Genomic DNA, 26,491 nt, shown 5'->3' with positions numbered 1-26,491 from the left:
TGGATAATATGTGCTTAATGCATATAACATTATTTGTATATACACTTCTAGCAGTAACATGGCCTGGAATGGTGGCCTGTGTCTTCCTATAGTCATATTCACCTATGCTAAGTATCCCATCACACCTTGTATTAGCCAGGAAAACTATCAGGATCAGCACATGTGGGTGTTCTACCGTAGTAACAGGCAGGGAGTTACTCTCACTGGAGTGTCCCAAAGATAAGGACAATACATATGGGACAAGCCTAGGAGGTGATGTTATGTGCTTTGTACCTGGAATTCGTGTGTCCAGAACAAAGAGCTAAGGGGTTGTGACATTCCCTTCTGGTGTTATCCAGACTGGTGATCTGCTAGGTCACTCCAGTCCTTGACTCTGGGAGCCAGCCTTACCCTGCTCTGCTGTGAGCACCCCCACTCCTGGGCTGTTCACACAGAGCCTCTGGCATGTAAGCTGCTCCTTGTATTGTGCACTAGCCAATACGGAATTACACTAGCCAATATCTCTGGTCCCAGACACAACCCTAGGAATCTCTCTCATGCAGTGTCCAGTTATGCCTGCTGCACGCTGCAAGCTTATATAAATTCGGCAATTTAACAAAGAAATTGATGTGTACCAGACTTGTTATCCCAAAGGGAGTCTCTGACACGTTTCAAACCAAACACACTGCTTCAGGTAGAATAAACAAACAGATTTGTTAACTATAAAGATAGATTTTAAGTGATTATAAGTCAAAGCAGAACAAGTCTGATTTGGTCAAATGAAATAAAAGCAAAACACATTCTAAGCTGATCTTAACACTTTCAGTGCCCTTACAAACTTAGATGCTTCTCACCACAGGCTGGCTGGTTGCCCTTTATCCAAGCTCTCCCCTTTGATCAGCGCTTCAGTCACGATGTCTGTAGGTGTAGGTGGAAGAGAGAGGAAGAGCCTGGCAAATAACTCTCCCTTTTATCATGTTCTTTCTTCCCTCTTGGCTTTGCCTCCCCCACCCTTCAGAGTCAGGTAAGCATTACCTCATCACAGTCCCAAACTGACCAAAGGAAGGGGGGGGTGACTCACTCTAGAGTCCAACAGATCCATTGTTGTTGCCTAGGTCAGTGTCCTATGAGGCTGGCTGGGTTTGTCCCATACATGCCCTGATGAGGTGTGAACTGCCTCTTCACTTTTGGAGATTTTTTACTGAGGCTTGCTTTAAGCCACGAGGAAACATTTTCAGCCTCATAAGTATATACATGAAATGACAACCAATAACATTACTATAACATTACCATAACAACCATGCTCAGTACATTATGAGCCTTCCGAAGGGCTTGTCTACACTACAGGACTATTTCGAATCTACTTAAGTCGAATTTGTGGATTCGACCTTAATAAGTCGAATTTGTGTATCCATACTAAATACACAAATTCGAACTTCTGAGTCCACATTCACGGGGCCAGCTTCGACTTTGGAAGCGGTGCACTGTGGGAAGCTATCCCACAGTTCCCGCACTCCCCGCTGCCCATTGGAATTGTGGGATTTCACCCCAATGCATGCTGGGGGGAAAAATGTGTCGTCATTGAACCGTCAATCCCGCCCTCCCTCTCTTCCTTGAAAGCGCCGGCGGGAAATCTGTTCGCGCCCTTCTCTGGTCGGTTACAGCGCGGACGCCACAGCACTGCGAGCATGGAGCCCGCTGCGATCATCGCTGCACTTATGGCCGTTGTCAACTCCTCGCACGTTATCGTCCACCTCTTCCACAGTCAGATGCTGAGAAACCGGGCGAGGAGGCTCCGGCAGCACGGTGAGGAGAGTGGCGCAGACCTCTCACAAAGCAGGGTACGCCGGGCAGTGGAGATCATGGTGGCAATGGGTCAAGTTCATGGTGTGGAACGGCGATTCTGGGCCCGGGAAACAAGCACAGACTGGTGGGACCGCATAGTGCTGCAGGTCTGGGATGACACAGAGTGGCTGCGAAACTTCAGGATGCGTAAGGACACTTTCCTTGAACTGTGTGACTTGCTGTCCCCTGCCCTGAAGCGCCAGGACACAAGGATGCGAGCAGCCCTGACTGTGCAGAAGCGAGTGGCCATAGCCCTCTGGAAACTTGCCACGCCAGACAGCTACCGGTCAGTAGCGAACCACTTTGGCGTGGGCAAATCTACCGTGGGGATTGCTGTCATTCAAGTAGCCCACGCAATCGTTGAGCAACTGCTCTCAAAGGTAGTGACTGTCGGAAATGTCCAGGCCATCATAGATGGCTTCGCGCGATGGGATTCCCAAACTGCGGTGGGGCTATAGATGGGACTCACATCCCTATCCTGGCACCAGCCCACCAGGCCAGCGAGTACATTAACCGAAAGGGCTACTTTTCAATGGTGCTGCAAGCTGTGGTGGACCATAGGGGACGTTTTACCAACATCAACGTCGGGTGGGCGGGCAAGGTTCATGACGCGCGTGTGTTCAGGAACTCTGGTCTGTTTAGACGCCTCCAGGCAGGCACTTTCTTCCCGGACCACAAAATAACGGTTGGGGATGTGCAGATGCCTACAGTGATCCTCGGTTACCCGCTAATGCCCTGGCTCATGAAGCCCTATACAGGCGCCTTGGACACTGAAAAGGAACTCTTCAACTACCGGCTGAGCAAGTGCAGAATGGTGGTGGAGTGTGCTTTCGGACGTCTCAAGGGGAGATGGCGGACCTTACTGACTCGCTCGGACATCAGCGAAAAGAATATCCCCGTAGTTATTGCTGCTTGCTGTGTGCTCCACAATCTCTGTGAGAGCAAGGGCGAGACCTTTTTGGCCGCTTGGGAGGTTGAGGCAAATCGCCTGGCTGCTGTTTACGATCAGCCAGACACCCGTGCTGAGAGAATATCCCAGCGGGAAGCGATATGCATCAGGGAGGCTTTGAAAGCGAGTTTCCTCGCAGAGCAGGGTAACCTGTGACTGTCCACTTGATTTTAAGAGAGCCTGATCATAAACCAAGTTTTCCCCACTTCCCAAGGACGTTTTAAAACTAAGGACATGTTTTAGTAATTAATAATAAATCTTTCGTTGACTTTTCATTTCTGTTTATTCGTTGAAACATGGAAGCATTCTGTGCTGGTTAAGGTGTGCACTGATGGGTGGGTTTGCAGGATGGGGCGAGGGGTGCCGTCCTTGGATTGGGGTTACCATGAGGGGTGTGGGTTTGGGCGTTGGATGGGGTGAGGGGTGTGGGGGAAGGGTGAGTATCTGCCCCTGGATGAGGTCTATTTTTGGGGCTCGGGGCACCGGGGAGGATCGTGACTACGGTCCAAATGCATGTGAAGGGAAGCCTGCCTTTACATTCGGGGATGTCAGGCACCAGGACCCTGCACAAGCATACACCTCAAGGAAAGACCCGGGGCAGCATACACCACACAGACTGTCCCTGGTGCCTAGTGACTGCAGTCTGTGTGTGCCCTGCAGTTGACCCTGCAGCCAAGTCTGTAGCATGGCACTGTGGGCTATGCAGTGACATTACAATTACCCCCCCCCCCCACAGAACAACAGAAAGTCTTCTGACACCAGAAACGTGACGGAAACAGTCAGTAACACCAAACCGCTTTTAATAATGTAATACACAGTGGGGGGTTTGAACTTGGAGTTGGGACTGGTTGATGCTGTAAAGAAAGAGCTTGTACAAATTTACAGCGCGACAGTTGTCTCTAACATTATCGGTGTGCTGCGGTGCAGGGACAGTTCTCACGGCCCCTACCGCCCCTCCGTCTTGTCACTTTGGGTGAGGGGGGGACAGGACTTCTTGGCGTTGGAGGGCGGTTGCAGATGCACTGCAGGGGGGCTCTCTCCTCCTGACTGCGGTCTTGCAGAACATCTACAAGGCGCCGGAGCGTGTCCGTTTGCTCCATCATTAGACCAAGCAGCGTTTGAGTCGCCTGCTGGTCTTCCTGCCGCCACCTATCCTCCCGTTCCAGGTGTGTGCGATGCTGCTGACACAGGCTCTCCCTCGACTGTCTCTGCTCTGCCGCCTCCGCTCTGGAGCTGGCCATCAGTTCCTGGAACATGTCGTCCCTTGTCTTTTTCTTTCTGCGTCTAATCCGAGCCAGCCTCTGCGAGGGGGATGGCGTGGCAGTCCGGGAAGGAGCCGAAGCTGTGTGATGTGAAAAAGTAGGTGATTTCCTTGAACACATACATGTTTGCCAACAGTAAACACAGTCTAGTCAGTTTCAGTGAACAAGACCAAAGAGGGAACCAAGTCTCAGGAGATCTCAGAACTAGTCCGAGATTTCGGAATACGCTCTCATTGGCGGCGCCATTGCACTGGAGAGCGCACAAGCGAGGAGAGACAGCTGCATCCCTCTTGCACAAAGTCCTGGTAAGCCTTACAGTACAGAGTGCTTATCAGTTAGTGCTTAGCTGTGCTCTCCTGCTGGAGGCAATGTGCAAAGCAGAAAAGATGAGCGTTATGCGGCATCTCCCGCCAGTGAACGGAAAGACCCTGTATGCTTTTCCTCTGAGGCCTGCCACAAGTGGCTGTTAAGCGAGGGTCATTCTTATGCAAAGTAAAACTCTGTTAAGCGAGGGTCATTCTTATGCAAAGTAAAACTCTGTTAAGCGAGGGTCATTCTTATGCAAAGTAAAAGTCTACCATGCACAATAGTAACAGTACACTAATTCCACTAATTAGATGCAGCACTTCCACAACGACATCACCCTGAGGCGTGTCAGGCGCACACAGAGAGCGGATGTTAATAGAAGCCCTGCACAGACCAGGACCCTACGCTGCCATGCTCGTAGAGGCGATGGTCCCCTCTACCTGAGGATGGCATGGCGCGGAAGAGTGTGCTTCAACGGAGCACCCAATAAAGCACCTCTCCCAAGAAACCTCTTGCTGAGGCTTTTCCAGCTGCTCTCTGAGAGCTTTTTGAAATATCCCCAGAGGACTATTGCTCCATTGCTGTTTGTGTAGACCTGCTGTTTGTTTAGTTTCATATTTAAAAATGTTTATATAGTATTTCTATTTTTATATAAATCCCTGTTTCTTAAAAATAAATGTTTCCCTGTTTGTAGCACTTACCGCCTGATCCTTCCCTGATTCCGAGTCCTGGTTAACGGGCGGGACGGTTGGTAGGGGATCTCTGTGAGGGTGATGAAGAGATCCTGGCTGTCAGGGAAAGCGGGAGTGGGTTCGATGTCGCCTGCGCCGTCCACTAAAGACACTTCCTCATCTTCCCCATCGGCGAACAGGAGGGGAACTGTCCCGGTACACTATTCCGTCCTCGGAGTCCACCGTCACTGGTGGGGCACTGGTGGCAGACCCACCTAGAATGGCATGCAGTGCCTCATAGAAGCGGCATGTCTGGGGCTGGGCTCCGGAGCGTCCGTTTGCCGCTCTGACTTTTTGATACCCTTGTCTTAGGTCCTTCACTTTCACGCGGCACTGCATCGCATCCCGGCTGTATCCTTTGTCTTTCATGGCTTTAGAGACCTTCTCGAAGGTCTTCGTGTTCCGCTTGTTGGAGCGCAGCTCCGAGAGCACAGACTCCTCGCCCCACACAGCGATCAGATCCTGGACTTCCCGGTCAGTCCATGCTGGGGACCTCTTTCTAGTCTGGGATTGCCCGGACTCCTCTGCTGGAGAGCTCTGCATCGTTGCAGGTGCTGCGGAGCTCGCCCCGATGTGCAACCAGAACGTCAGATTCAAACCGCCCAGACAGGAAAATGAATTCAAATTTTCGCGGGTCATTTCCTGTGTGGCTGGCCAGAGAATCCAAGCTCGGACTGCTGTCCAGAGCGTCAACAGAGTGGTGCACTGTGGGATAGCTCCCGGAGCTGCTAAGTTCGATTAGCATCCACACCAAGCCTAATTCGAGCTAGCAAGTGCGAATTTAGCGTTACTCCACCTGCCGGGGTGGAGTACCAAATTCGAACTAAAGAGCCCTCTAGTTCGAATTAAATGGCTTCCTGGTGTGGACGGTTGAGCGGTTAGTTCGAATTAACGCTGATAAATTCGAATTAAAGTCCTAGTGTAGACCAGGCCGAAGACACTCGACATGATAAACTTTGCATTGGAGACCACACAATCATATTATAAGGATGAACATGGGGCTGCTGGGTGTTCCCCTGAGCTACAGAACATCACAGGGGTACAGTATAGTACCAGAAAAACAAGGTAGAAAGATGGTAGGTTAAGACTGGCCTCAGAGGATGCATACAGTACCTCTTTCCTTGTAAACAGGTTGGATATAAAAAAGACAGCTTTAGGGGTGTGACTTTGGACGCAAGCTTTCTTTGTAAGGTGAATTCAGCACTGCTGCAGGAGACAGGTTCCCACAAATTGGAGTTGTATTGAACCTTTGTTCCTGTAATATGCTATTACTAAGGCTATGTTTTAGTCACGGGTATTTTTAGTAAAAGTCATGGACAGGTAACGGGTAGTAATACACAGCCCATTACCTGTCCATGACTGGTACTATATACCCTTAACTAACACTTGGGCCGAGGGACCATGAGTGCTCTGGGAGGGTGGCCCGAGGGTGCTGTGGGTGCTGTGGGAAAGGCGGCCTGGGGGGCACCACGGATCCAGGGGGGACAGCCCAGGAGGGCTGTCGCAGGTGCTGGAGGGGGTGGCGGCACATGGCCCAGGACCCCTGCTGGTGCTGGGGGCGGGAAGGGTTGGCGGCGCTGGCTGGAGGTGTCCCTTCAGCTCCTAAGGGGAGGGAAGGACAGGTGGGCTCTGCGCACTGCTCCTACCATGAGCATCAGCTCCACAGCTTCTGTAGACACCCAGGTCGATTACATTGCTGCAATTGGCCTCTGGGAGGTGTCCCACAATGCCTGTTCTTGCCTCTCTGATCATTGGTTTGAACTTTACTGCCCTGCCCTCAGGTCACCAACCGTCATCCCCATCCCGTAAATTCCTTTGGAATTTTGAAAGTCCCCTTCCTGTTTGCTCGGTGACACGTGCAGTGGTCTCAGCGCATCTTTCCAGGTGGCCATGCCTGCTCCATGCACAAAGTGCTCTCCCGCTTGGAGCAATGCTGAGCTTCTGGTCCTCATCAATATTTGGGGAGAGGAGGCTGTCCAGTCCCAGCTGCACTCCATACATAGGAATTATGACACCTACAGACAGATTTCACGATGCATGACAGAAAGGGGCCATGGCCAGGATGATTTGCAGTGCAGGGTCAAAGTGAAGGAGCTGCAGAACACATACCACAAGGTGCAGGAGGAAAACCGCCGTTCCGGTGCTGTGCCCACGAGCTGCCGGTTCTACAAAGAGCTGGACGCGATACTCGGTGGCAACCCCACCTCCACTGCAAAGACCACTGTGGATACTTCGCTGGCTCACGTGCCATTTGAAAGTGACTGAGCCAGAAGGAGGAAATCTTGGCTGAAGATGTAGAGGGTGAGGGGGACCCAGAGGCAGAGGATGCCTCGGAGGTCAGAGACACATGCAGCCAGGAGCTCTTTTCTACCCTGGAGGAGGCTAGCCAGTCACAGCTGTCGGATGTTGGCGAAGCGCAAACAAGAAAGGAGGCCCCTGGTAAGTGGATTTGATTTTGGGAATCGCTGAAGTGAGTTGTTGCGGGAAGGAGGCTTGTCTCCCACTGCATGCCTAGTCTGATTGACTCCCTCACTTCAGGGGAATCTCCCTCAGAGATCTCCAGGAAACTCTAGTGGAGAGACTGGGCAATCCACTGACGCAGGTTTCTTGGCAGAGCTGCTTTGTTTCTTGCCTCATTAACAGTAACTTTCCTGCCATCATGGTGATGGGGAGACTATTGTTGCACACAGATGAGCTGCATAGAGGCCAGGGCGGAAGCCGCAGTCTTGGAGAAGCTCCTCCCTTGAATCCCTGCTGACCCTCAGCAGCGAGATATCTTCAGTAATGGTCACATCCTGTGGACAGTGTGGGGACAGGAATGATTATCAATCCCCCACCCTCCCGCCCCACAGTGCTGGCTCTCCTGAAGAGCCATGTACCCAGTGCACAGCATGGTGAAAAAAGAGTGATTTCGCCTGCCCCTGTGGCTATGCACCATTTTGGGAGTCTTGCGGCTCGTGTGTGCTTGCCTGGGGTCAGCCAGTTAGTGGCAGGTGTGTGAGTACTGGCTGTGTTTAAAGCACTGAATCAGGCCTCTCTGTGTTGCAAACAATCCTGCTTCTCTAAAATGTTGTGTTTAAACTTCACAGAGGTGACCTTGGGAGCCCAGCCTCCCTCTTTGTTATCCGCAGCTGATCGGCTGCGCAGAATTAGAAAGCAGCCAAGAAGAACTAAGGAGGACTTTCTCGGTGATGTTATGATGCACTCCGCCGCTGACACTCTCTTATCAACCTCCTGGCTCCAGTCTATACCTGCGGCTTTCCATTCCTCCCCCGTCACAGTCCAGCACTGCGGACTCTCACTACCAGGGCCGTCTCTACAGTTTTCGCCACCCCAAGCAGTGCACCGAATTGCCACCGCAGATGGCGGGGGCAGTCTGTGCTGTGTGCCCTTAGGGCAGCAGGCGCGTTTCTGCGGCGGCGGCAATTTGGCGGCAGCTTCTATGTTTAGCTGAAGCCGCCGCGAACAGCTAAACATAGAAGCTGCCGCCAAATTGCCGCCACTGTGGAAACGCGCCTGCTTCCCTAACGGCGCAGGGACTGCTCCCGCCGTCCACGGTGGCAATTCGGCGCGTTGCTTGGGGGCAAAACAACAGGGACTGCCGCCCCTTGCAGATTGCCGCCCCAAGCACCAGCTTGGAATGCTGGTGCCTGGAGCCGGCCCTGCTCACTACACCCTGCACTCAACACCCTCTCTCTGCAGTTTGGCCCTGCTGAAGCACGGTACCCGCTGCATTGCAGGGCCACCCAGAGGATTCAGGGGGCCTGGGGCAAAGCAATTTCGAGGGCCCCTTCCATAAAAAAAAATTGTAATGCCATAGAATACTATATTCTTGTGGCCTGGGGCCCCCTGCAAGACCCGGGGCCTGGGGCAAATTGCCCCACTTGCCCCCCCGTCCCCGCTCTGGGTAGCCCTGCTGCATTGTACTCCAAACGAGAAGGTTGGATATGATCCCTGGACATACACAAATCTTTAGCCGTCCCAGGACCCCTCCTCCTCCTGGAACCTTCCTTCCCCCATTCCCCTCACTGCTGATGTTCTTTGTTTGTTTGACTCTCTCCTCCAGTTGTTGTTTTTAATAAAAGAATTGTGCTGGGTTTAAAGCAACCTTTGGTCTATTAATTGAAAGCAAAAAGAGCCCTTCAAAGCAACATACCATTACGTTAAACCCACATATTCCATCGACTGCACCAATCTCCTCCTAGCATTACAAGCGCTGCACTCCTGAGCATAGCAACAAGTATTAGTTGCTTTTGGCTTCAAATTGCTGCCTCAAGGCATCCCTGAGCCTTATGGCCCCGCACTGTGCCGCTCTAATAGCCCTGGTCTCTGGCTGTTCAAACTCAGCCTCCAGGCACTGAACCTCTGCAATCCAGACCTGAGTGAAGCTTTCACCCTTCCCTTCACAAATACTATGGAACATACAGCATGCAGCTATAAGCATAGGAATATTGTCATCCATCAGGTCCAGCTTCCCATAGAGGAAGCACCAGTGAGCTTTTAAATGGCCAAAAGCACATTCAACAGTCATTCTGCACTTGCTCAGCCTGTTGTTGTACCGCTCCTTGCTGCTCTCAAGTTGCTCTGTGTATGTCTTCATAAGCCACGGCATTAAGGGGTAGGCTGGGTCTCCCAGGATCACAATGGGCATTTCAACTTCTCCTATGGTGATCTTCTGGTCGGGGAAGAAAGTATCTGCTTGCAGCTTCCTGAACAGGCCAGTGTCCCGAAAGATGCGTGCGTCATGCACCTTTCCAGACCAGCCTGTGTTAATGTCTGTGAAATGCCCCTGGTGATCCACACGCTCCTGGAAAACCATTGAGAAATACCCCTTGAGTTTAATGTACTTAGTGGCTAGATAGTCTGGTGCCAGAACTGAAATAATCGTGCCATCTATCGCCCCTCCGCAGTTAGGGAAGCCCATTTGTGCAAAGCCATCCACAATGTCACCCACATTGCCCAGAGTCACGGTCTTTTGGAGCAGGATGTGATTAATGGCCCTGCAGACTTCCGTCAACATGAATCCAGCGATCGACTTTCCCACTCCAAACTGGTTAGGAACCAATTGGTAGCAGTCTGGAGTACCCAGCGTCCACAGTGCAATCACCACATGCTTCTCCAAAGGCAGGGCAGGTCTCATTCTTGTTTCCTTGCACCGCAGGGCTGGGGTGAGTTCATCAGACAGTCCCATGAATGTGGCTTTCCTCATCCGAACGTTCTGCAGCCACTGCTTGTCATCCCAGACGTGCATCCCGATGTGATCCCAACACTCAGTGCTTGTTTCCCGAGCCCCACTGTAGTCAGCAGCACCTCCGTGAATGCCACAAGTATTCTCGTATCGTAGCTACTACACGTGGAGAGATCAATGTCACACTCCTTTTGCCTTTGTAGTTTAAGGAATAACTGCACTGCCACTTGTGACATGTGGTCAGAGTGAGCAGCGTGCTGGTCAAGAGTTCGGGAGCCATTCCTGCAGCCCGAAGAAGCAGGGTACACAAAACACAAACCATTGAAAGATGGCGCCAAATGTGGATGAAAGCGCAGGGATTGCTGGGATGCGAAGCAATTCACCATGGGACACTGGGACAGAACCCAGGATGCCCCATGACCCCCTCTACCTTCCCACAACTCTTAGCAGCAGAAGAGAAAGAGGTGCTCTGTGAGATAGCTGCCCAGAGTGCACTGCTCTGAATGCCGCTGCAAGTGCTGCAAGTGTGAACACTCTATTGCGCAGGCAGCTGACAGTGTGAACACACAACAGCCATTTCCATCACGTGGAGTCGCACAGACGGGCTGTCCCCTCTCAAGCTCTGCGCTAGCTCGATCCCCAGCTACGGGCTGGATGCAGGAATCCCTGGGTCATTCTCTGGCCCGTGCAGTGCGAGAGGCCGGATCAGCCTGCTCCCTTCCTGGCCTTAGACTCTCTGAATTAATGGCTCGGCCTTCGCTCCCAGGAGAACTGTGATGCCGTCACCTCACCAGCTCCCTCGTCCTCCATGGAGTCTCCCCGGGAGAGATTGACCGGAGCTGAATTTCAAAGCCACACCCCCTTTCTAGCTCCCTTCCTAGGAAAGCACAATGGGGTTCCCCAGCCCGCTGGGCTTCCCCTTTTCACAGCACCTCGGGCACTCGGCCCCGGGTCCTTTGCACCTGTGTGTGGTTAATGACTCAGAGCAACAGGCTCTAAATAAACACCAGCAGGAGGGGCCGGATCTGGGGCGATACCTGAGTGAAAAGCAGATCAACAGCAGCCTGTGTTGGGGTGAAAAGACATCCCCCCCTTGGTGCTTCCCCTTTCCAAGGGGGTTTGTCCATTGCATGGACGCACTGGGTGACCTTGGATAAGTCATTACCCCTCACTGTGCCTCAGTTTCCCCATCTGTAAACTGCTTATTGCCATGAGCCTTTTGGGTTACAGACTGAGTCACTTTGTGTCCATGCAGCACCGAGCGTGATGTAGCCCTGATCTCAGTCGGCTCTGGGCAGCACCCGGCGCAACGGGGCCCTGATCTCAGTTGGCTCTGTGCAACACCAGGCACAATGGGGGCCCTGATCTAGGCTGGCTCTGTGCAGCACCTGGCACAATGGGGGTCCTGATCTTGGTGGGCTCTGGGTGCCACCCAGCACAATGGCAGGGCTGGATTTCCGATTAGGCACAGGAGGCACGTGCCTACGGACACCGGCATTCTATGGGACACCTAAAAATTCAAATTTTGCCACTCTCAGGTCCCAGCAGGGGGCAGGGCCAGCTGAGGGGGAAGACAGCCACACGCTTCCCTCATCCCGCCCATCTTGACCCCCTGCAGGCCGGGGGGGGGCAGGGCTTGGGAAAGTGGGTCTCTGGGGGAGTTCATGGAGCAGCTGTGGGCAGAGTGGATGCAGGACACTGGGCAGTGGGCGAAGGGGTGCTTGGCGGCAGGGCACCTAAAAGTGAAAAGTGGTGGCAATTCGGCGCGTTGCTTGGGGGCAAAACAACAGGGACTGCCGCCCCTTGCAGATTGTTGCCCCAAGCACCAGCTTGGAATGCTGGTGCCTGGAGCCGGCCCTGCTCACTACACCCTGCACTCAACACCCTCTCTCTGCAGTTTGGCCCTGCTGAAGCACGGTACCCGCTGCATTGCAGGGCCGCCCAGAGGATTCAGGGGGCCTGGGGCAAAGCAATTTCGGGGGCCCCTTCCATAAAAAAAACATTGTAATGCCATAGAATACTATATTCTTGTGGAATGGGGGCCCCTGCAAGACCCGGGGCCTGGGGCAAATTGCCCCACTTGCCCCCCCCCCCCCGCTCTGGCTGGCCCTGCTGCATTGTACTCCAAAGGAGAAGGTTGGATATGATCCCTGGACATACACAAATCTTTAGCCGTCCCAGGACCCCTCCTCCTCCTGGAACCTTCCTTCCCCCATTCCCCTCACTGCTGATGTTCTTTGTTTGTTTGACTCTCTCCTCCAGTTGTTGTTTTTAATAAAAGAACTGTGCTGGGTTTAAAGCAATCTTTGGTCTATTAATTGAAAGCAAAAAGAGCCCTTCAAAGCAACATACCATTACGTTAAACCCACATATTCCATCGACTGCACCAATCTCCTCCTAGCATTACAAGCGCTGCACTCCTGAGCATAGCAACAAGTATTAGTTGCTTTTGGCTTCAAATTGCTGCCTCAAGGCATCCCTGAGCCTTATGGCCCTGCACTGTGCCGCTCTAATAGCCCTGGTCTCTGGCTGTTCAAACTCAGCCTCCAGGCGCTGAACCTCTGCGATCCAGACCTGAGTGAAGCTTTCACCCTTCCCTTCACAAATACTATGGAACATACAGCATGCAGCTATAAGCATAGGAATATTGTCATCCATCAGGTCCAGCTTCCCATAGAGGAAGCACCAGTGAGCTTTTAAATGGCCAAAAGCACATTCAATAGTCATTCTGCACTTGCTCAGCCTGTTGTTGTACCACTCCTTGCTGCTCTCAAGTTGCTCTGTGTATGTCTTCATAAGCCACGGCATTAAGGGGTAGGCTGGGTCTCCCAGAATCACAATGGGCATTTCAACTTCTCCTATGGTGATCTTCTGGTCGGGGAAGAAAGTATCTGCTTGCAGCTTCCTGAACAGGCCAGTGTCCCGAAAGATGCGTGCGTCATGCACCTTTCCAGACCAGCCTGTGTTAATGTCTGTGAAATGCCCCTGGTGATCCACACGCGCCTGGAGAACCATTGAGAAATACCCCTTGAGTTTAATGTACTTAGTGGCTAGATAGTCTGGTGCCAGAACTGAAATAATCGTGCCATCTATCGCCCCTCCGCAGTTAGGGAAGCCCATTTGTGCAAAGCCATCCACAATGTCACCCACATTGCCCAGAGTCACGGTCTTTTGGAGCAGGATGTGATTAATGGCCCTGCAGACTTCCGTAAACATGAGTCCAACGATCGACCTTCCCACTCCAAACTGGGTAGGAACCGATTGGTAGCAGTCTGGAGTACCCAGCGTCCACAGTGCAATCACCACATGCTTCTCCAAAGGCAGGGCAGGTCTCATTCTTGTTTCCTTGCACCGCAGGGCTGGGGTGAGTTCATCAGACAGTCCCATGAATGTGGCTTTCCTCATCCAAAAGTTCTGCAGCCACTGCTTGTCATCCCAGACATGCATCCCGATGTGATCCCAACACTCAGTGCTTGTTTCCCGAGCCCCACTGTAGTCAGCAGCACCTCCATGAATGCCACAAGCAATCTCGTATCGTAGCTACTACACGTGGAGAGATCAATGTCACACTCCTCTTGCCTTTGTAGTTTAAGGAATAACTGCACTGCCACTTGTGACGTGTGGTCAGAGTGAGCAGCATGCTGGTCAAGAGTTTGGGATCCATTCCTGCAGCCCGAAGAAGCAGGGTGCACAAAACACAAACCATTGAAAGATGGCGCCAAATGTGGATGAAAGCGCAGGGATTGCTGGGATGCGAAGCAATTCACCATGGGACACTGGGACAGAACCCAGGATGCCCCATGACCCCCTCCACCTTCCCACAACTCTTAGCAGCAGAAGAGAAAGAGGTGCTCTGTGAGATAGATGCCCAGAGTGCACCGCTCTGAATGCCGCTGCAAGTGCTGCAAGTGTGAACACTCTATTGCGCAGGCAGCTGACAGTGTGAACACACAACAGACATTTCCATCACGTGGAGTCGCACAGACGGGCTATCCCCTCTCAAGCTCTGCGCTAGCTCGATCCCCAGCTACGGGCTGGATGCAGGAATCCCTGGGTTATTCTCTGGCCCGTGCAGTGCGAGAGACCGGATCAGCCTGCTCCCTTCCTGGCCTTAGACTCTCTGAATTAATGGCTCGGCCTTCACTCCCAGGAGAACTGTGATGCCGTCACCTCACCAGCTCCCTCGTCCTCCATGGAGTCTCCCCGGGAGTGATTGACCGGAGCTGAATTTCAAAGCCATGCCCCCTTTCTAGCTCCCTTCCTAGGAAAGCACAATGGGGTTCCCCAGCCCGCTGGGCTTCCCCTTTGCACAGCACCTCGGGCACTCGGCCCCGGGTCCTTTAGCATCTGGTTCTTCGCACCCGCGTGTGGTTAATGACTCAGAGCAACAGGCTACAAATAAACACCAGCATGAGGGGGCGGATCTGGGGCGATACCTGAGTGAAAAGCAGATCAACAGCAGCCTGTGTTGGGGTGAAAAGACATCCCCACCTTGGTGCTTCCCCTTTCCAAGGGGGTTTGTCCATTGCATGGACGCACTGGGTGACCTTGGATAAGTCATTACCTCTCACTGTGCCTCAGTTTCCCCATCTGTAAACTGCTTATTGCCATGAGCCTTTTGGGTTACAGACTGAGTCACTGTGTGTCCATGCAGCACCGAGCATGATGTAGCCCTGATCTCAGTCGGCTCTGGGCAGCACCCGGCGCAACGGGGCCCTGATCTCAGTTGGCTCTGTGCAACACCAGGCACAATGGGGGCCCTGATCTAGGCTGGCTCTGTGCAGCACCTGGCACAATGGGGGTCCTGATCTTGGTGGGCTCTGGGTGCCACCCAGCACAATGGCAGGGCTGGATTTCCGATTAGGCACAGGAGGCACGTGCCTACGGACACCGGCATTCTATGGGACACCTAAAAATTCAAATTTTGCCACTCTCAGGTCCCAGCAGGGGGCAGGGCCGGCTGAGGGGGAAGACAGCCACACGCTTCCCTCATCCCGCCCATCTTGACCCCCTGCAGGCCGGGGGGGGGCAGGGCTTGGGAAAGTGGGTCTCTGGGGGAGTTCATGGAGCAGCTGTGGGCAGAGTGGATGCAGGACACTGGGCAGTGGGCGAAGGGGTGCTGGGCGGCAGGGCACCTAAAAGTGAAAAGTGGTGGGTTTATCCCACCACCGATGGTGGTTAAGAGCTTCTGGGGTCCCCAGAGCTCCAAGCTGGAGGGAGGGGTGGGGGACAGCTGCTGAGCCCCTGTGCCTGGGGCACCCAAAGTGTAAATCCGGCCCTGACAACGGGGGCTCCTGGTCTTTGTTGCTCATACACACAATAAAAGACCCAGCTGCCCTGGCCAAAAGTCCAGTTCCCAACTGGAACCAGTTAAAAATATGACCAGGGATCCCAGCAGGGGCTGATTTCCCAGAGCACCAGGTTTCTGCATTTTTAATTCCACCATCGGCAGGGCCCTGACTGGCCATTGGCCCAGGATTGGCAGGACTGGGGCGGCTGGGGGTGTGTGCAGCTGAGTGGCGGTTACCATCTGCCCATGGGGCCTCACCCTGTCTCTGCCTTCCAGGGCTCTGCATCGCCCTGTGCCTGTGGGGCACCGTGGCCCAGAATCATGGCGTACAAGGTAAGGCCGACTCCTCCTGGCTAACCTTCCCCAGCGCTCCCGGCTGCCCGGGCTCCGGCCTCCGCCCCCTCCGGCCCCTTTCCCTTGTGGGAGGAGAGCAGAGTCAGGGGTCTGGCAAGCCAGGAGCAGCCCCTTGGTGTGGGCCTCTTGGGGTGGGTTTATAGAGCATGGTGGGTGCGTGCAGGGGAGAAAAGAAGAGGGAGCATTTGGGATTTGGACTCTGTGTCTCTGCTGCAAATTCCAAGATGGGATTCAGACAAATTCCCATTGACCCACTGAGGTCCCCCAGTGCTGCACCCACCCTGCTCCATCTGCTCCCATCCCAAGCCCTGCAGCCGGCTGCGCTGCGCTGGGACCCTTCCCCTCACGCTGGCCAGAGGGACGGATCCCAGCGGAGCCCCAAACACTGGGCAACTAAAGGATCCAGGAGCCCCCCGTAGGCAGGTCACAATCTGGGTCATGGGAGGCAGCTCAGGATCCAAACTGGCCTAGCGCCCGATTCTGCTCTCAGTTAATCCAGAGCAGAGCCAGGCAGGAATTTCCCAGGGAACCATTTTTTGCCAGAAAATGCTGATTCAGTTCAGAGGAATGTTTGGTTTTACTTGGGAAAAAATTTTTTGTGTGTGTGTGGGGAGATGAAATAATTTACAAAATGAAAAATTCCCATTTTCTGGATCCAAGTGAGGTTTTGGTTTGAAATTTATGCTAATGAGAGTAACGACGACAGCAACAAAAAGGAGAAAAAATTATTTAGATCGAAAACGTTTCACTTCAAGCGACACCTGGCTCTGGCGGCTCTGCCTGTCTGTGACGAAAATGTGAATGGGGCATGTGAAAGGAGTCGATATCACTGTGGGGAGCGGGGGAGAGAGGAGAGCCGCTCTGCACTGGCTGACCCTGCCCAGCTGTTCCCACCCTGACCCTGCCCTGACCCTGCCCAGCTGTTCCCACCCCTGCAGGTACCACTGGGGACTGCAACAGCCATCGGCTGTGCCCAGCAGATGCCAAGTGTGTGAACAGCACCCACTGCACCTGCCTGGATGGATACCAGCCAAGGGGGAATCGCTTCTTCACCGACCCAACAGAGACCTGTGACGGTAACGGGGCTCCCACGTTGTCCTGCGGGGGCTGGGACAGAGCAGGGCAGTAAGGGCCGGAGCAGCCGACTCCACTGACTCCAGGGCCTGTTGAGGGTGCTCAGCCCGGCTGGGGAATGAGGGGGGGCAGCACAGGTGAGGGCCGCCCTCCTGGGGATCAAACCGGGGCCTCCAGAGTGAGCAGCAGGAGCCGCTGCAGCAAGAGCCAGGAGTAAATTGGGAACAGGGTGGGGGGCCCATCATACTGACCCGTCTGAATCCCAGCCAGGGTCCTAATCAGGGGTATCCAGGGGCAGAGGGGCCCCATGGATCTCTGCCCAGAGGAGCTGAATGGGGCAGCCCTGGCTATACTTCCAAGGAGGGAGGGGGCAGAGGAGAGGCAGCTTGTCATCCCCCCAACACAAGGGGAGCCTGAAGCCCCAGGGGGACGTCTCCCCACCCTCTGCTCACATGAGGGATCTGGGTGTTTGTAGGGCCAAACCCCCCGTACCTGGGACAGGAGGCTCAGGGGGGCTGTTTCCAACATTCCAGCAGCATAAATTGGTAAATTGGAATCAGGGCCTTAATCACTAACTGCTCAGGGCCCCGATCGCCTGGGTCCCGTCACCCAGCTCAGTGCGGAGGTTTGGGGGGGTGATACGGGGAACGTCTCCCTGCCAGGACTGTACAGAGCGTCCCCTCTTGCATTACAGATATTAACGAGTGTCTGGGGCTGAGCCAGCCAGACTGTGGACCCAACGCAAACTGCAACAACGTGCCTGGGAGTTACTACTGCACCTGCATCGATGGCTACAAGTTCAGCTCTGGGAAAGCCAACTTCACGCACGCGAGTGAGAACAGCTGCCGGGGTGAGCTCTCCCCTGCCCCCACCTGCTGAGACCCCCCACATTGCACACACAAATGCTCGTTCCAGGCCTGGTGCTGCACCGGGGATGCTGCCGGCTTTGGCAGTGGCCTGAGGCGTCAGCGAGGCTGTGATGAGACGTGACCCTCGCCTGCTCCCGCAGAGCATGGGGCTGGGCTCACCCCTGTGCCCGGCACATGGACAGGGAATAAACCCTCGGGGTTAGAAACAGACCAACGGAGCAAACTCCTTGTGCTGCAGAGATGCGCTGCGGGGATGGGAGGGGACCCTCGCTGGCCCCAGCACGCAGCATCTGAGGTGGTGGTGCCCCGCTAAGCCTGGGAAGGGGCCCCGGGAACGGCTCTGGGAATTGGGCTAAAGCGTTCTTGACTTCGCCCCCTGGTCCCCTATTGCTTGAGCTTCGCTGGGGGCAGGCAGCCATGCTCCGCTCTGGCCTCTAGGGGGCGCAGCTGCTAGTTCGAGGGACCCTCCCACTGCCCCAAGCTCCCTGCGTGGGCAGCGCTGGGAGGGGCATGTGCTGTGACTGGCATTGCCAGCCCAGCCCCAGGCTGCCCTGAGGCCCCCCGAGTTCCAGCAGTCTGGGGCGGGGACGTGGGGCTGGCGTTCGTCGGCTCCGTGTGCTGTCCCGGCTCTGGGCGGGTCGCCGGCCCGGCAGACCTCCAGCAAAGTGCCCAGACAGCCCAGAGTCGGGGCAGTGGCCAAGACGCTCGGCCAGGTTTATCGCCAATGCAGCCCGGTGCCAGCGCCTAGAGATGCCTCAGGGACACGGCCACACGTCTGCCTCTGCCAATGGACCCCGACAGTTACAGACTGAGACAAACCATCCGGGATAAACACCTGACGTCCCAGCTTGTGTGTTTCACAACATGCTTGTTATCCCCCTTGTGCCTTTCTCCTGCTGCTTCAGACAAAACATCCCTTATTCACCCCCTGGCTTTGTACTTTACTCCTGATGCTTCAGACAAAACATTCCCCACCCATCAAACCATCTGATCGTGCACCAGGCAGGGGAATCTGGAGCTGGGATGTGGTTACACAGTCACTGTGTTGTAGCAATGCCGGCAATACCAGTGCGGAGTTCGTGCACTGGAAGGTGAACTTGCAAAGAAGCCTCTGCTTTGTGACAGGGTGTGACTGTTGGTGCCTGGTGGTGGTGGGGGGGGGCACAATGAGATTGCTCCATCAGGGCAAACTGCAGAGTGGGGCCGACAATCCCCCAAACTGCTGGTTATTTCTGATACTTAGATTCACCGAGCCAGCAACAAACCAGCGGCTCCGATACCGTGCTGCTTCCCCAGAGCCAGAAACAGCTCCCGGCTCCTTTTCTAGTGTGGCTTCAAAGGCAGAATTTGGGTCATTTGGCCTGCAAGGTGCTTAACCCTTCCTGGCTCAGTGTCCCACAGGGCTGGACTTTTGCTCAGAGCATCACTTCTGCTGACTTTGGTTCTGGCCTTGTGCCAGGCCCCTGCTCCAGCCTCTCTCTGCTCCAGCTCCATGTCGCTCCCCAGGGCAGCGCTGTGAGGGGGATGTGCTGGGACTGGCATTGCCAGCCCAGCCCCAGGCTTCCCTCAGACACCCTGGCTCCCAGCGGCATGGCGCAGGGACACATGGGCTGGCCAGCTCCGCGTCGCTCCCCCAGGGCAGGGAGTTTGCCCAGGGCACAGACCGAGAGGTCTCTCTGGGCTCGCAGTGCAGTGGATTCGGAGACTCCTTTGCGCTGGTGAAGCTGGCGCATGCACCAATGCCAGTCCCCTGGCAGGGGATACCCACATGCTGGTGTCTCCACCGGGGGACGCTGGAAGCTGCCAGCTGCTAAATCGTTTTGTGCTGATCCCTGTCTGTGCTCCCTGAGCCCCCTGAGTCAGCAAAGCACATGCTTAGCTCCAGCCCTGCACAGCTACGCACTGAACTCGGCTCCAGTGGGTCTAAAGTCCATGGCTGAGCTCATGACGACAATCCCAGGCATTAAAAAAAATCAGATTCGCTTAGACAATCACGAGCTTTAGAAAGACTAAGGAGCAACAGGCAGTGTGTGGATTGAATTGAATTGAAAAGGGGCATATTCAAAGCTGATACAAGGAAATACTCCTCCACCCGGGGCGGCAGTAGCCTCTGGAACTCACTGCTACCATGGCCAGGGGGCTGTGAATGTGTCGAGTTTTAAAAAGGGACTGGCTGTTTCTATGGGGAATGACAATGCCTGGAGCTGTGCTAGTTAATGGACAATAATTCTGGGACGGAGGGAAAAGCTCCCATTTCAGGGCTTAAGCCAACTTCCAACTATTAGAGACCAGGAGGAGTCCTGCATGGGGGCAGATTATCCCCCCCACTGCTGCTGTGGGACTCTTACACCTTCCTCTGTAGCACCCGTCACAGATGGGATACCAGGGTAGAGGGACCTTGGGGTTGACCCAGGCTGGAAATGCCTGTGTGTTCCTCTGTGATTGGAACCTGAGGGGGATTTCTGCCAAGTCCCAGTGTTCCCACCCCTTGGGCAACTCAGCTTCAACCATGGACTCCTAAATCTCCCCAAATCTTGGCCCCATTGGGGCTTGGCCCATAGAGGCCACAGAGGCTGTTCTGGGGTCTGAAGGTCCCCTTCCCTCTGTTACAGTCACAGCACACGCACACAGTTAGAAACAAAGCGTCACATCCTCTCGCTGGCAGGCTGCAGATCAGCACAGGCTTATTTCTTAGAATCCAGAACCCTAGCACACGAGGACCCAAACAGAGAGAGACAAAGCAGGCTGCTCCTGAAGGCAGACGGGCACAACTAACCCACTTTGCTCTAGGCTGGCCCTTTGGCAGACACATTGCTGAAACCCCCAGATCACACGCTTGTCACCCAAGCCCCCTAGCCTGCAAGCAGGTCCAGGGCAGCCCCTTGGAGATATAAAGTGAGAGCTTGTGATGCTATCACAGTTTTCAATGCACCATATTCTCGAGTGGCCGTTCTGCTGCCAGAGCAGCCTAGTGTGGCCTGAGTGTAGTTGAGAATCAGGCCTGTGATTGTTAAACTCCCAGGGCCTATCACCCAGCTCAGTACAGGTGGGTGATAGAGGAAAGTCTCCCTGCCAGGACTGTACAGCGCGTTCCCTCTTGTGCTGCAGATATTGACGACTGTCAAGGCCCGAGCCCGGCAGACTGCGGACCCCACGCAAACTGCACCAATAGGCCTGGGACTTACTACTGCACCTGCAACGATGGCTACGAGCCCAGCTCTGGGAAAGCCAACTTCACGCACGTGAGTGAGAACAGCTGCCAAGGTGAGCTCTTCCCTGGCCCCCACCTGCTGAGACATGCACCTCACATGCTCATTCCCAGCTGTTGCCGGCTTTGGCAGTGGCCTGAGGCCGTCAGCGTTAGCTGTGATAACATATGACCCTTACCTGCTCCCGTAGAGCGTGGGGTTGGGCTCACCCCTGTGCCTGGCGCTTGGATGGGGAATAAAAAGACCCACAGAGGAAACTCCTTGTGCTGCAGTGATGTGCTGCGCTGCGGAGAGGGGAGGGGACCCTCGCTGGCCCCAGCATGCAGCATCTGAGCTGCTCGTGTCCCCCTGAACTGGGAAGGGGCCTCGTGTCTGGGCCATGGAAATAGCACAGTGCGCTCTGCCCCTATGGGCCCTGGTGAGGAGAGAATAGCCACAGCACAGTGTGCCCAAGCCACACCCCCGATCTCTCCCCATGGGTCCTGGGGGGCAGGGAATAGCTGCAGTGCTGGGCCCCGGCCTCGGCCCCGGCCCCTACATCAGTGGCTAGGAGCAGGGTGGGTGCAGGACCCCGACAGCAGCTCCACACCAGCTGGGGTGGCCCCTTTTGCAGGGCAGGTGATTCTCCAGTGGCTGTTCTGCTGCCATTGCAGCCTAGTGCCGCCTGAGCGTAGCTGAGAATCAGGCCCAGGGCCAGCTCCAAGTTTTTTGCCACTCCAAGCAAAAAAAATTTCCTGTGCCCCCCAGCCCCGCCCCTTACCCACCCCATTCCAACCCCTTCCCCAAATCCCCGGCCCCGCCTCCTCCCCTGGGCATGCAGTATTTCCCCTCCTACCCCTCCCTTGCCTGGGAGGGACGGGGTAGAAGCGGAGCGGCGGTGCGCTTGCGGGAGGAGGCAGAAGTGAGCTGGGGGGGGGAGCAGTTGCTCTGCCCTTCCCAGGGTTACTTCCTGCAGCCCTCCCTGCGCCCCCCCCACCACCACAGCTCACCTCTGCTCCGCTTTCCCCCCCTCCCTCCCAGGCTTGCCACAAAACAGCTGATTTGCGGGCAAGCATGGGAGGGATGGGGGAGAAAAGGAGCGGCGGCACACTCAGGGGAGCAGGCAGCAGTGAAGCGGAGATGAGCTGGGGGGGAACGGTTCCTCTGCCCTGCCCCAGGTTACTTCCTGCGGCCCTCCCCGTGACCCCCACCCACCACAGCTCACCTCTGCTCAGGGCCGGCTCCCGGCTTTTGGCGCTTCAAGCCAAAAAATAAAATAATAATAATAATAAAAAAGGAGCCGGAGTGCCACCCCTTGGAAAGTGCCGCCCCAAGCACATGCTTGGAGCGCTGATGCCTAGAGCCGGCCCTGATCAGGCCTGTGATTGTTAAGCTGCTAGGGGTTTGGTCACCTGGGCCCTGTCACCCAGTGGGGGGCTGGGGCTCGGGCTGGGGGGATGATACCGGGAACGTCTCCCTGCCAGGCCTGTACAGAACATCCCCTCTTGTGCTGCAGATATTGATGAGTGTCAGGGCCCGAGCCCGCCAGACTGTGGACCCCACACAAACTGCACCAACGTGGCTGGGAGTTACTTCTGCGGCTGCAGCGATGGCTACGAGCCCAGCAATGGGAAAGCCAACTTCACGGACACGAGTGAGAACAGCTGCCAGGGTGAGCTCTCCCCTGCCCCCACCTGCTGAGATCCCCCCTCGCGCACACAAATGCTCCTTCCAGGCCTGGGACTGCACTGGGGCTGCTGCCGGCTTTGGCAGTGGCCCGAGGCCTCAGCGAGGCTGTGATGAGCTGTGACCCTCACCTGCTCCCGCAGAGCATGGGGCCGGGCTCACCCCTGTGCCTGGTGCTTGGACAGGGAATAAACCCTTGGGGTTAGAAACAAACCCACAGATCAAACTCCTTGTGCTGCAGTGATTCACTGGGGAGAGGGGAGGGGACCCTCGCTGGCCACAACATCTGGGCTGGGAAGCGGCCTTATGTGTGGGCCATGGAAATAGCACCGTGCGCTCTGCCCCCTATGGGCCCTAGTGAGGAGGGAATAGCCACAGCACAGTGTGCTCCAGCCACACCCCCGATCCTCCCCCATGGGTCCTGGGGGGCAGGGAATAGCTGCAGTGCTGGGCCCCGGCCTCGGCCCCTACATCAGGGGCTAGGAGCAGGGTGGGGGCAGGACGCCTATAGCAGCTCCACACCAGCTGAGGTGGCCCCTTTTGCAGGGTGGGGGATTCTCCAGTGGCCGTTCCCCTGCCAGAGCAGCCTAGGGCCCAGTCACATAGGTCCCATCACCCAGCTCAGTCTGGTATCCCGGCTCCAACGGGCCAAAGCCAGATGCTGCAGAGGATGGTGGAAGAGCATTGCACTGGCAGCCAAGGGATAGTCTGCCCTCACTTCCTGGTTTCTAATACTCAGCTGGGCTGAAGCCCCACAGCAGGACGTATTCTCTCTCTTCCCAAACGTTTGTGCCCTTTAACTATGATCACTCTGATTGTTCTCATGCGTAGGAACATCCAGTCGCTCCTTGAATTTTGCTAGATTCTTGGCCTCAGTGACTCCTGTGATGGAGAGTTCCACCGGCTAATCGCACATTGCATGAAACAGCCTTTCCTTGGCTCCGTTCCGAATTTCCCCTTTTCTCACTGCCCTGACTGGTCCTTGCTCTCGTGTTGTGAGGTGGGGAGAACAGAAGCTCCCCATCTCCCTTCTTTATCCCCATCAGGCATTTACAGACTCTTAAAACGTCCCCTCTTATGTTCAACTCTAAGGTGACAGTCCCAGTCTTTTCAATCTTGTTAGAAGAAAAAGGAGCAGGTTGACCCAGAGGTGGATATGAGTACAGGCTTCTTTATTGCAATACTTGTTCCCCTCGACCCAATTGTCGAGTAAGCACTGGATTAGTTACATCTTTTTATTTGTTAATATGTAAACACCTACATCCATTACAACACCCCGAAAGTCGTTATTAAGTAACAGAAACTCATACAGTGAGTACGCCCACCCCTCTCCATTGTTCACAGCATTACGCATGTTATACAGGAATTTTTATCATGAAAGTAAATTTATTCACAACAATCTGTTGCCATTAATTTTCCTATCAGCAATTCTCAGGGGAGGGAGGAAGGGGCCATGAGCCAGGGCTTGTTTATATAGCTGGAAAAGGAAGGGAGGGGAAGATAACATTTTTAACCTTCTTTCACACAAAGGGCATTTATTTGACAACTACATGTCTCCCGCAGCTGCATCCTTATCATCCTTATCAATTCTTACAAGCAACAGGGAGAGGAAAATATGGCAACTTGTTTATTAAACAAAGAAATCCTGCCTACGTATGCCTTTGCCCCCTAATGCCATGTCAGCACATTAGCAGCTTATTGTGATACTTAACCCTAAAATATCCCAACAAATCTCTCTCCGTAGAGGGTTTTTCCAGGCCCCTGATCGTTCTCATTGCCTGTCTCTGAACCCCTCTGGTTCTGCACTGCTCTGTGTGCAAGGGGGTGCCCAGGGGAGGTGATGGGGTGCAGAGGAGGTCACCCCATTGACTGATATCCAGGCATTAAACCAGCCCTCGTGTTAGTCTCTATCCCCTTCCTCCAAAGCAGCTCCCCATTTGTCCCCTCCACAGGGGCGGCTCTAGGCATTTTGCTGCCCCAAGCACAGCAGGCAGGCTGCCTTTGGCGGCACGCCTGTGGAAGGTCTGCCGAAGCCGCGGGACCAGCGGACCCTCCTCAGGCATGCCGCCGAAGGCAGCCTGCCTGCCACCCTCGCGGCGACCGGCAGAGTGCCCCCAGTGGCTTGCCGCCCCAAGCACGCACTTGGCGTGCTGGTGCCTGGAGCCACCTCTGCCCCTCCAGGGCGGACGGCTCATTCAGTCATTGCCGTCTGCACTGATATCACGGCACTGGGCATTGCTAGATCCGCTTGGGAGCTTTAGCAAGCAGCAGGCGCATGTCCTGGCAGGGCTGCTTTTCCCTCTCCAGCTGGACCGGCTCATTCTGGACAATAGCCACTTGCTCCCTTTCGCTGGCCCAGTCACTGAACTCCTGGATCTAACCAGCCCCGTCTGCCCAGGGCCGCCGGGAGGCAGGGGGAGCAAGTGGGGCAATTTCCCCACGAGAGTTTTTCAAGGCCCCTGGAGCGGGATCCTTCACTTGCTCCGGGGGCCCCGGAAAATTCTTGGGTCCCGGGTCCCTGGAGCTTCTTCCACGACAATTCGGCAGCGCGGGGGTCCTTTCGCCCCGGGATCCGCCACCGAAGTGCCCGGAAGACCCGCGGCGGGGGGGTCCTTCCGCTTCAGGACTTGCTGCTGAAGTGCCCAGAAAACCCGCAGTGGCGGGTCCCGGGGCGGAAGGACCCCCCCGCTGCTGTGCCAGGTCTTCGGCGGCAATTGGGCGGCGGGAGCCCCCGCCGCCGAAGACCCCAGGCCCCCTGAATCCTTTGGGCAGCCCTGCATCTGCCCAGAGCACGGTGCATTTTGGACGCCTGGATTATCCCCCAGCAGCGTCACCCCAGTGCCCAAGGTCCAGCTCCTAGATCAGCCTGTCCTAGCGCTTTCTCTCTCCTTGCAGACATTGACGTTACGTGTGTAAATGCAGTTGGGGATTTAGGAGGGGTCAAAAGGATACGTCTGAGATCTGCCCAGATACAACAGGAGCTGGAAACAGCCATGGCAAAGGCGTGATGTTTCTGGCTTGTCTGCTGAAGGATCAGAAATGGACACCGTGTAGAGTCAAGCACAGGAGTTTATTATGCACCGTGCCGGCGGAGTGTCACTTCGCTTATTAGGCTCAGAGACACTGCAGAGCAATTGATTATGATAGATTATACAGGGTGCTCACTGAGCGGAGAGAAGCAATGGGGACGGGTTTCCCAAGCCCCTGGATATGTTCTAGCAGCAAGATAAGATAAGCACAATAAACCAATGGTCTAAAAGATTACATAACGGCGCCGCCCATGGTTCAAGTTAACATATTGCTAACGCACAGGTAATTATTCTTAAACTATTTCTATTAAAGTCTATAGGTGAAATCCTAATTTTGGGGTCCAGGGGGATGAGGTAGCAGCTCTCCCTGTTGACCAGCAGGTACATTCCTGGAGATTTAAAGCAAAAAAGCAGTAACTAGTATCTGACAACAACAATCGTTTATAGTTTTACCCTTGCACTTTTGTGAACTGGGATTGCAGGGCTGCCCCGGGGACAGCCCTAGCATACAGTATTCTATAGTATTGAATTTTTTATGGAACTCTGAACTCTGTTCTGGCACCTGTACGGACACCCAGTTGCAGCTCACCATCTGGAGTCATGCTGACTCCTCTCACTGACTTGAAACACACAAGGTTCTCTGTTTACCCTAGATTTCTCTTAGCCATGTATTGTTCTTTGTTAGCTAGCCCTCATCCGGGCCTATATGGAAAGTTCTTTACATTCACATTAAATGGATTA

At 54.8% G+C, this 26,491-nt stretch overlaps 1 protein-coding gene across 1 annotated transcript in view; it reads left to right on the top strand.

The window, feature by feature from the left end:
• LOC120391378 (adhesion G protein-coupled receptor E3-like) overlaps positions 1 to 26,491 on the top strand; it is a 51,605-nt gene that overhangs the window by 10,479 nt on the left and 14,635 nt on the right. The window contains exons 3-5 of the mRNA XM_039515018.1: positions 15,827 to 15,883; positions 16,843 to 16,980; positions 17,673 to 17,828. Coding sequence (XP_039370952.1) covers positions 15,827 to 15,883; positions 16,843 to 16,980; positions 17,673 to 17,828 — 351 coding nt within the window. The remainder of the gene's footprint in view (positions 1 to 15,826; positions 15,884 to 16,842; positions 16,981 to 17,672; positions 17,829 to 26,491) is intronic.

The sequence above is a fragment of the Mauremys reevesii genome, linkage group 25 (assembly GCF_016161935.1).
Source record: "Mauremys reevesii isolate NIE-2019 linkage group 25, ASM1616193v1, whole genome shotgun sequence".
Classification (NCBI taxonomy): domain Eukaryota; kingdom Metazoa; phylum Chordata; order Testudines; family Geoemydidae; genus Mauremys; species Mauremys reevesii.
The sequence above is the reverse complement of the archived record's forward strand: the minus strand, read 5'-3'. Positions and strand labels throughout refer to the sequence as shown.